The sequence below is a fragment of the Phoenix dactylifera genome, chromosome 4 (assembly GCF_009389715.1).
Source record: "Phoenix dactylifera cultivar Barhee BC4 chromosome 4, palm_55x_up_171113_PBpolish2nd_filt_p, whole genome shotgun sequence".
NCBI classification, from domain to species: domain Eukaryota; kingdom Viridiplantae; phylum Streptophyta; class Magnoliopsida; order Arecales; family Arecaceae; genus Phoenix; species Phoenix dactylifera.
Genome location: NC_052395.1, coordinates 7361198 through 7372618, shown reverse-complemented (window position 1 = coordinate 7372618; position 11421 = coordinate 7361198). Strand labels below are relative to the sequence as shown.

At 36.4% G+C, this 11421-nt stretch overlaps 1 protein-coding gene and 1 non-coding gene across 3 annotated transcripts; one reads left to right on the top strand and one right to left on the bottom strand.

Annotated features, from left to right (window-relative positions):
- Positions 1–2231: 2231 nt before the first annotated feature.
- On the bottom strand, positions 2232–8719 carry LOC103714324 (RNA polymerase sigma factor sigC). 2 transcript variants are annotated; one of them, XM_008801529.4, is made up of 7 exons: positions 8495–8719; positions 6237–6394; positions 5532–6104; positions 5213–5443; positions 4982–5122; positions 4682–4882; positions 2232–3026 (listed from the first exon to the last, which is right to left on the bottom strand). In XM_008801529.4, exons 1-7 carry the CDS (start codon positions 8610–8612, stop codon positions 2745–2747), a joined length of 1704 nt encoding a protein of 567 aa, XP_008799751.2. In that variant the 5' UTR covers positions 8613–8719; the 3' UTR covers positions 2232–2744. The 2 variants fall into 2 exon arrangements, with proteins under 2 accessions (XP_008799751.2, XP_026663169.2); XM_026807368.2 differs by having other exon boundaries at positions 6237–6408; positions 8495–8566.
- Positions 8720–10193: 1474 nt separating this feature from the next.
- TRNAV-UAC lies at positions 10194–10266 on the top strand. Its single transcript has one exon. It is a non-coding gene; the product is annotated as a tRNA-Val (tRNA).
- Positions 10267–11421: the final 1155 nt, after the last annotated feature.

Here is an 11421-nt window from a genome sequence, read left to right as displayed (position 1 = left end):
TTTGCTAAAATAATTTTTACATGGGGACTATAAATGGATGCCTTTCTATCATTGTATTTTCATAAAAATATTTTATATATTTCTAAACATATTTCTAACATATTTAGATAAGTTTAATATATATAGATATATTTAATATAATTTGATAATTTTAATCTATCTAGTTAATTTTTTTAAAAAAAATCTAGTTATTTTGGATAATTTTTCTACAATTTTTTCTATATTTTTTTTGAATTTTGGGTACCATCTAAGTTTTCTCTCTCCTTTCCATAGGATACTTTAGGTTAGTTGGCAAAGTCCATACTCACATTCCTCTTCTAGCTTACCTATAATATGGTAGGTTTCTAAATGATGAGAAGTTCTCAACGTGCCTCTTAAGAAATGATTACTAACCGAATTCTCAAAGTTTTTCATTTTATTTTTCTAATGATAAAATGGTTACTTTTTGATGGTTACTTGAGTTCCCTCAACAATTAGCACTCCTAGCCTAGCTTCTCATAACCGGTCCTAATGAAGTCACGCACTTCTTCATTAACAAGCACGCATTGATTTCTACTTAACAAGCACGCATAGGCGACAGCTTTATTGCGACCCTATTTTTTCTATCGGATTTCGTACCAGTACTATACCAGCATAGTATCAAATATGGTACGTAATTTTTTTGGCGTACCGTACTCAATATGCTACTAGTACTGGCATCGATACTGAACTGATACGGTACAGTATGCCTAGTATCATCTATTTTAATACGGTATGGCAAACCATGGTTTCAAGTGGTAGATAGATTTCAAATTAATGAGATTAATTTAATTAGTAAGCAATAAAATTGCTAAACAATAATTGCTGTAGCAGAGACAAAATATTTTTTTGTGGAAAATAGCGGATGCTTTACATGCCAATAAATTCGTACATTAGAAGAAAATTTTCTGATTTTTTTTTCTTTAATGCAATAACAGCATGAATGCTATAGCAGCTGCTATGCGTGCGTTTAGCTTGGGGCTACAGTAGAAATTCTGAGTTCATTTGTGAAGGCAGTGAAGTGCGGTGATCAAGCAGTATACTCCTGGGATATTTTCTTTTCCGGAGCCGTGAGTGTTTGTTTCTTCGCGTGATGCTATCTTTCCCCACCACCGACCATGCCCTGCTTTCACCGGCGCACATCCTTCTGTGGGGCTTATTATGTCGGTATCAGGCTCTGTTCATGGGCAAGTACTAAATGGAGGTACGTATGCCCCCAAAAAAAGTTTATATCGTGCATCATGTAGGCAGCGGTGCACCGCGCCAATTACAAGCATGCATTCTTATTGAGCCAATCATGAAGACGAACACTTAATGAATGGTGCTCATAGAAGTACGCACCTATGATTGGTTGCATCCAAAAAAATCTCCATCTTTGTATGATTACTGCTGAGCCATAAAAGTTTTTTAGGATAAAATCTATCTTAAATCCAAATGTGTAGGCAGTAGGCTAGATCCTAGTCCAAATGGCAGCTGAAAAGTTCCACTGATCCACGCATGGCTGGCTCGAAAGAGAACAGGGAGAAAGTCGTAAGGCCGAAGCTTCTAATAAAATAAGACTTTCTTTCATCTTCCCAGATTTTTAATATAATAGAATATTTTCTAAGCTGCTTTTTATATCATAAAATCAAAAGTCCCTGAATTATTACCAAAGGAAAATTTCAGCCTATTGTTCTTATGTTGTTTGTGGTGATGATCTGAATTATTTAGAAGGAGAGAAATGCAAGAATTTTTCTTAACGAGCAATCTGCCATCATAGCTTCAATGAGTAGCATATTTTATATTATCAGACAAAAAGATGACAGCCTTCGGAAGGATTTGCAGCAAAATCAAAGATATTCGTAGCAGCTCTCTTTCTACTGTCTGATTTTTCATCAACAATTTATTACCTTCTTCCTTTTTTTTTTCTTTGCAACTGATCTTGTTCCCTCTTCCAAGTTGTAAAGTATTTTTATCTTAACTAACAAAAGCCGGTTAACTCCTTTTGGCCTCTCTTTCCTTCCAAAAAACAAAACTCCTTTCAAATTTATGACTTTCTACTGGTGCTCAAGTGAATACCAATTTATATGATTCTCTTGGCGTCAGACCATCGTAAGAGGAGTATGGATCCATGGCTGGCGGGCAGTTGCTGTGGACATGGACTTCTGGGCGGAGTCAATCTACCAGTCAATGCAGAGTTACCAGGTGGTCCTCTAAAATCTATTGATAAAATCTACAGTCAACCAGGCCGAACATATGACATTCCAACAACAAATGGTACAGAGAATAGACAAAGTGCATCGTAGCCGCAATGGAAGTACATTTTCCTTTTGCGGCTTTCGCATACATAACAGCAGGATGCGTCCTGAGAAAAGCAAACAATCTTTATAGCTAAACCCTTTTTTTTTTTTTTGGCTAGGATGAGTAATTCATAACTGAGGAGTATGAATACATCCAATAAAATCAGAAAACAGAATATCTCAGAGTGTCTGAGGCAACTCCCTATCCCCAGCTCACAGGGTACCACCTCTTCTTTTAGTAAACTATCTGGAACATACAAACCCAAAGAATTATTACTGCTATACATAACCATTCCCCTCTCCCTTTCCAAATCCTGTCCTTCAAGTGTGGAAGCCAGTATATGCCAAGTATTCTAGGCTCAACTCAAACACTAAGCATAGAAGCCGATGACAACAAACAGTACAAACATCAACCAAGGACATGTAAGAGGCCGGTTTTTTGGGAGACTATGAGTGTAGGTAGTGTTTCAGCTCTCTCTGAATCTCCTCCCTTCTTATCTTTGAAAGAGCTGCCTTCTCTAATTTTCTTATCCATTCCTTAGTTACATGGAAAAGCCTTCCAATTTCCTCGAGTGATTTGCACCTGCCATCGTCCAAACCATATCTTAGCACCAGTACCTGCATCTCCCTGGGATGCAGGCCTTTAAGAACCTCGAAAATGTCCTCCCTCATATGCTGCCGCACGACAATCTCACTAGGAGCTTTAAGCGACGTATCTGGAGTTATTTCCTGCATAATTTTGAAGATAATAATTTGTATTAGGTGGACATACAATCCAAGAAATACTGCTACTACACTAGTGTTACTTGCAGTTCATTGGATCATGATCCATTGATACTGTTGTATAAAATGTCTGCTATTGTTTTTCTCCATGTAATATATTTTCTTCAAAATAATAGTTACACTCAAAATTAACAGAATAATGTCCTTAAGAGAGAGACAATGAATTGGAAATGCACACAATAGCTAGCCTACTTCTTGCAGCTGTCATATAGGTCTAAACACTGCTTTATGTAGGGTTAAAATCCAAACTTAGAAAAGAGAATATGAGAACCCAATGTAACTTCTCAAAAGCAAGAGTATCAAATGCAGACCATGTTATCTAAGTGTTAGAAACATGATGTATATACTATTTCATCTTCTATGGCACGTTAATATTTACAGCGGTTTACAACCAGAGTTCACAAATTGGCATAACTAAATCCTCTTACAGCTTTATAACAGACTTCACTTCTTCAATAGCTTGAGAGTATGCTTGCTGCCAAAAGCAAATGTTGTTTTTTATATTTCAAATTAATAGACAGTAATTACTACCCTTTTTCTTTATTTTCCCCCTCTCCCTCGAAATAGATAAACACTGATTGGACCTGTGAAACAGTAAACTCACACTAAATTCTATTTTTCCAAAGTTCAGGTAATTGTGACTTCATCAAATATCAGATAATTGGAAAGATCACACAATCAACAATTGCCTTAATGGATGGAGAATTTGTGGATGGATTGGATGAATTCTCAACGGAAGAAAAAACAGCTTCAAGAGTGCGATATGGTGGCCAGCTGGCATTATTTCAGGAATATGGCTTGGAAGGATGCGAGGGTGTTCATTGGTTCCAAACAATCTTGCCTACAGATTATCAAGCGAGTGAAAATGTGGTTGAGAGACTGATTCAGAGTTGCCAATCCCAAATAATAGAAGTTACTTTTAGGACTGTTTAGAAAGATGAGGACTGTTTCTGTTTAATTTTGTTTTGAGCCTGGCTGTATTTTTTCCACCTTTATACTAGGCTGTTTTGTTATCTGTTTGCTTTTCATTATCTTAATGAAAGCCTGTTTGCCACTTCGTGCCTAAAATATTGCCCTAACATAAAGATACTGAAACGAGCTTGTACCGAAAAGCAGTTAGCCCTTGAAATGAAAGAGAGGAAGAATGCACAACACCAAAAGAGAATTTGCAAAATATGCACGTCATGGCAGCAGTATGTATCGCATACATGGAGTACCAAGTAACATGAACATGGGAAGTATAATGTGCATTCAAATCTGCTTCTACATGCTTCTGTGTCTATAGTAAATAAACAATGCATCATAATATACAAATACTGAACATTTTATTCACTATTTAAATGTGTCTGATGCCACATTCCACATGCCCATTTTGCAAATTGCAAGCAACGTATTTGAACTGGAAACAACGTCATCCAGGTGACTAAGCTAGAATCATTAAAAAAATAATTTTCCAAGCAAATTAGATGCATTCAGAGTTTCAGACACAAACCCAGATGAAGACATGCGCCGGGGGGGGGGGGGGGGGGGGGGGGGGGGGGTGGGCTGTGGAGGGAGGGAGGGAGAGAGGAGGGAGGGAGAGAGAGAGGAAGGGAGCATACCATGAATTTTGTACACCATCCATCTCCAATTTCCTGCTCAATTGAACCTATAGTTCTAGAGCATTTTCTAGCTAATCTAACTTTATCTAATGATAAACCAGTGAACTCTGCTGTCTCTTCATCTCGTGGGTATCTTCCTTCTCGGCTAGAGAAATCTCTTCTAGCTTCCTGTATTTGCTTAATAATTTTTTCCATTCTCACCTACAATACCAAACACAAGGCATCAAGTAAAGCCACATTAGTATTCTGAGAAGCACATATGAAGAACTTAAAGCTTCCAGTGTAAATACAAAGACATACAGGTATCTGGATCCCTTTAGAATGTCTTGCTATTACTGCCAACATTGATTTCCTAATCCAGTATTGAACATAGGTTGAGAACTTGTATCCCCTCTTGTTGTCAAACCTCTCTGCACCATTAAGGACACCCAGATTGCCTGCCTGTGGTATGTTGGCATGGACCCATAGTCATATTCAAGAATGACAATCCAACTTCATCATTAACAAATGGATAAAGGTGCACTTCTGAACCTGTAGTAAATCATCAAAGGCAATCCCCATTCCCCTATATTTCCTTGCGAGATATATGACTAAGGAGCGGGTACTTTTTATAAGTTCATCCCTACAGTACCAACCAAATTGCAAACGCTGATGCAGTGTCTTCTGATCAATCCCAGCTGCTTCAGCCCACCTGGCGTAACTGGCTGGTTGCCCAATTTTCTCCTCCAGTTTTATGCAGGTTCTTTCAAGGTTTGCAACTTCCTATACATTTGCAGTTAAATTGATTTATTAGTCCTTCTTCAAACACTACAAAGAGAAGATATTCAAATCCACGCAGCATAAATACTACCTTAACTCCCCTTGACATTTCTGATTCATTTCTAGCGATTAGGACCCTTCTTTTTCTTGATTCTGAAGAATTGTTCAGCTTGCCTAAACCAGTTGGAAGTGAAAATGTTGTGCAATTCTTTTTGGAGGAGCCTAACAGAGCAGACACCTCAGAAGCTCTTTCCAGTGCTCTTCTTCTTCTTAATTTCCTCTCTTTCTTTTTCCCAGAGCGAACAATTATATTATGCTTTTGCTCAACCAAAGGGAACTCTAAGGAGCAGCCGCCAGAATGCTCACTATGTAGGAAATTTGAATTATCTGCAGTTGGTGTGATACGTGTCCTGGAGAGACATGCATGAAATAATTTCAGAGCTCCAAGCCTTCGTATATGTACCAGAATATCTCTCTGCATCCTTACCAAATCTGTTCCAGCAAAGACATCTTCTATCCTATCAAGGTTTTCCATTAATAAGTTATACTGCAAGGAGCTGCTTGCTGTTAACCTTGCATGATAAGCAGTTGAATCGTTCTCCATCATGTTAATGGGTCTATTTAAATCATGGGCGCCTCTGAGTAACTTCCTGTCCATGTTTACCTGAAACATTAAAAAAAAAAAACAAGATCATTTATCGAATTTCTCGCTAAAAAGGAGGAATAAGACTTTACAAAAGGAAGAATTTCTGATGTGATCATTTAGCAATAGACAGATATTGATTCTGATCTTCACCTCATTTGCATCAGCAGACATATTCTCGATGCTTTGTGGTGCTTCAAATGAGCATACACATGCTTTTGAAGTGTCTCTATGCAGTAGTTCAACTCTCTCTGTAAAAAGATGTTGGAGTGATACTTTCCCCGGTTCAGAGAAAGCCTCTCTGACTCTGACTGTAAGAAATGAACTACATCAGTCGGTAATGCAAATTAGAAATACATAATTGGAACTTACCCATGAAGAAATAAAACAGAATGCAATGCATGTTTCAGCATAGCTTTAAGTCCATTGCCTCATCCATATTAAAATGAGAACATCTATTTAATAATGATTATCAATACCAAAAGAGGTGGAACATGATCTGGTTTATTGTATGCTACTTAGATGTTCAACATAACACAGTCCACCATATGAATCAATTATTTGTCACCGTATCAAAGTACTGCAATTATGGTTCTGATATGGCTTCAATTGTCAATCTGAGGACTGGATTACAGACTGTTCTAGAATAGCTAATCAAGCTGCACTGCTACAAATTCAGGAAAATCTAAACCATGAATCAAATGATACAGAATTGAATCAGCAGGTGGGCCACTGTATGAGGTTCATGTGCACTAACCTACTTCATACCAAGTGCACCATCCGCCTTGGTTATCTGTGATGTTTCTGATGATGCATCCATTTATTTAAACGAACATTAACCTATGGAAAGTTGTAGCATAACTACAAGTCAACATAGCCACCATGAAGAGTACCGAGCAGTGCAGTGAATCTAGCTGAAGCAGTAATCTTCTAACATGAATTCCTACCTTCAGAATTCCATCACAGAGATAAGGACTCAAGAACATTTTTCATGAAGAAAGCAAGAAATTCAAACATCAAGCAAATGAAGTAACTTAGATTTCCCACATGATAGAGCGGCTAACCTTCTGGTTTCCCAAATACTGCAAATGAAATTTATCCCCTAAATTTGTTATATTAGCAGACTACTGAACATCTCACTTTCTAGCTAGTGATAAGTATCTTTCAGGCAACCATGTAACCGCAATTCTGCCTCTTGAACAATTCACTATTTCCAATCTGTTATTTTTGGATTGCTGGTTCATTTTTCAGTAATCCAAGTCGACCCCTCCTAACGATCCCAACTAATATATCAGTTACCATTTGCTATAATAACTACGATCCAACTGTAGCAAACGAGACTATAGCAAACTCTCATCTGATATAAGATCTACCTCAACTGCTTCTTGATGCAAACACTCGAACTACAAACAATTCTTTCCCCCTAATTTGCCAAAATACAAAAAGAAAAACCACAGGTAGCAAAGAAGAACTTATTCCTAACAGAGGATCCTTTTTCATTCTTTGTAATTCTAAAACTGCTGATACTGCAAGTTAAATATGCACCCCCACCACTCATCTTTAAGCTTATTATACAACTATACTAATTCTCTTGGATTGACTTTTCAAAAATGTATAAGCAAGGGACTCAAACTTTTGCATATCAAGTATGAGAATTACATACTGCACAGTCTCCAACCTTAAAAACAACAGGAGATGGGGTATTATTAATCCAACATCACCTCAATTTATGTATGTTTAATCATGCATCAACGAAACTAATAGTTCACTCCAAACAAAGAATGTTTAATTCACTTATAGAACATGATTAACTGTTCTCAAACTAGAATAGGGAATCAAATGTATTCCTCTTTCATCACATAGAGGATTTCTTTTCAACTGTAGAATAGCTCACAATCTAAGATATTTTCCATTGATAAACTCCAATACGGCCCACCTAAGTTTCCATGTATATGCGTACTATGTTTCCAGAATGTCCAAAAATCATTAATTCCTCAAACCAACTCAAACATTTTTGTTTCCACTGAGAAAAATTTGGTGCCAAATTCAAGCCCACAAATTTTACACTTCCTGAAGTTGGAGACCCAAAAACATGATTCTCTTGTCATAATCAGATCATAACTACATTAAAACGGAATTAGCATCCAATCCCGTCCCTATAGTGATATATATATATATATATATATATATATATATATATATATAGAGAGAGAGAGAGAGAGAGAGAGAGAGAGAGAGAGAGAGAGAGAGAGAGAGAGTACAAAGCAAACAAAGCAAATACCAAGAAACTAGCCCAATGGGGAGGTGATCCCTCAATAAACAGATTAAGAACACAAGAAGATAACCAATAACCAATACAAACCAATACAGAGAAAGAGAAGTTAACTAACTAGCAGGCTCTGGGGACTCACAAAAAGATGAGGGAGGGTGGTGCTGGTGGTCAAGAAGCCGGGTGCATGGATTGGTGGGGAGAGGAGACTGGATGGGAAAAGCCCACCTCTTCGACGCCACCATGAAGCCAAACCCCATCCGCCTTAACCAAAAACAAGGCCCTCGGGTGGTGGAGGTGGGAGGATGGCATTAGAGATAAACGACGGGAAATACAAGTGAAGATAGAATGCATGTCGCCACTCCACCACCAGTTTCCCATCTCCAAAAAAAGAGGCTCACCTTTTTTTCCAGGTTTCCCCAGCCCTCGTCCGACAGCATTGGAATATCTTGTCCCGGGCTGGCCCAAAGGTCTCCGGGTCCAAGCTTTGGACCCATTTGTGACTCGGTTTGATTGGGTACCATACCCAGATTAGTACTAAATGGGCTATGGGCTACAACCATGCATCCACGCTTATGACGCTATTCGTGAATAACTTTTGCAATCGGCAATGGGCCCAACTCCAATGCACGCCTTCGATTTGTTTCGTCTTCAAATGACACCTACGCGAACCTTTTTCAAACACCGCAAACATGCTTCTCTAGCACTTTGGCGCTCAGGAGATTTAGGGCTTTACCAAAAAAAACCTTAACAACACCATTCCAAGAGTTAGGTGCCTTTGAACATTTGGTGGCTATTCTGATGGTTGGGGATATCAACAGGGATGAATATCTGAATCGAACGGAGCGGTTCTAACTGAAATTAATGGCGAAAGCTTCGTGATTGTTTTAAAAGTTAAAAATTATTTGGTTTCGGTTTTGATTTCGTGAAAAACTTTGAATTTTTCAATTCGAATCCGATCCAAAATTGAAGCCAACATCGTGCATTTTTTTATATAGTGTAAATCCAAATTAGGAACTCCAAGAGATAGTAGAGAAAATGATTTTTATGTTCATGAGGTAATCTATAAAATCTTTTTTGGTATTAATAAGATGGTAGACTTTGAATAAATGATTGTAAATTATATTATAAGTTATCTTATTAATTGGGCTTGTTTTTCTGGTCTTTTTTTTCTTTCTCTAAGGTATAATATGTTCGTGGATTGATGATGGTAAAATAGAGGAATTGGATTATTCACCAAAAATCTCTTATATTGAAAATTTCATCATTATATTTTCTTCGATATAGTTGGACTTATTTTTACTTGGATTATTATATTTGTTGGATGGTTGTACTATTATTTTTGAATTATTAAGTTTGTTTGATGATAGTGTTACTAGTTTTGGATCTATTTATTAGTTAAAATGGTATGCATTATATTATGAGAATAAAATAAACGGTTTTGATTTTTCAATTCCAGTTTCAACTTTGGGATTGGTAGTGGTTTTTTATTTCAAAAACTATTCGGTTTTGGTTATAGAGAATTGTGATGAATTTTGTGTTCGATTTCAGTTCTTCTACTAATTGCACCGTATCTACCGTGTTGGTTCCGTTCCACGGCGAATAATGTATTTCTTTTTAGCCAGCCAGATCTTGAGCAGTTATCCTTGAAGAATATACATGATGCCATACTCCGAAAACAGGCCGGGCAAAAAATACTTGTGACAAACAAATTGAATATTGTCATTCTGTAATTTTGATCATACATTGATCGTAGCTGAGTTAGACTGGAGTTATTAGAGGCCGTCAAGCTCATCATAATTAAGCGATTTATAACTTTTGTGTTGCCAAACTACTATTCGGTTGCTGTGGTGTAGTGGTTATCACGTTAGTCTTACACACTAAAGGTCCCCAGTTCGATCCTGGGCAGCAACATTGTCAAAAGGTTATTTACTTTTTCTTCTTTTAAAAATATCCAAAATAAGTTCAAAGCATTTTACCTTTTCCTAAACAATAAAATAAATTTACCAAAAAAAAACTACCAACATTTATTTATCTACCTGTTTTTCTTTTCATTTGATAAATTAATTTTAGAACCAATTCAAATTAAAATAATATTTTACCTTTTTCTATGAGTTGGTATGTAATAAATAGTACTTACAAGTTACACCTATGATAGTCTTGCCAAAATGCATTGACTTTTTTTAAACAACTTAATAGACCTAGAAGATGCTTAATTATTATGCCTTAAATTGTTTGGTCATATAAATCATTGATCCAAGAAAATATGACATAATAAAATATCTTTATTACAGTATTACATAAGGCATACAATGTATTGTAGACAATAAATGGAAGCATATTCAATGAAAAGGTTTCAAAGCGATAATTCATATTTTTATTGTATTTACATTAAGAGGAAAAAAAAGATGGCATATTTTAATAGTTACTTATGATGTTTAGGTTCCAAAAAAAAAAGAAAAGGAAAGCCAAAAAATCCACAATTGAATTATGTATTTTTATTTTTAGTTATTTTGATGATTTTATTTTTACCCGAAATCTAGGAAAAGGAAAATGTGTTATGGGTGCATTGGGGTGTGTATTTTTTTTCTACTTTCTTATTAACTCTTTGAATGGGATGGATGAGTTTAAGCTATGCCTAGTGGAGTAATATTGAATGGCTATTCTCTGAAACCAAAAATGACCTATTGATTGAATTCATCAATCACTAACCAATTATTGCTTCGATAGCCTTTATATTTTTCTAACTTTGTGTTTAATTTTCCAAACAACCATAATTCTTGCATGTGGCCCTGTTAATTTAGATAATATACACACATATGAATGTAACATATCTAGTTATGTTGGCCCAACTTTCTATCTTGCCCTTTCCTTTAGGATCTTTATAGTGAAGAGTGTGAGTTGGGATATTCTACGATGCATGTTTTGTACCTCAGAGGACTGTATAGCCCCAGATAGCCACCAAATCATCTATCTTAGAAAATGGATAATTTTTCATTTCATAATGCATCGTGTTTTGCGTTAAATGCAATTTGTTCAGTTTTTTGTGATCAAGGAGAGTTATCCATC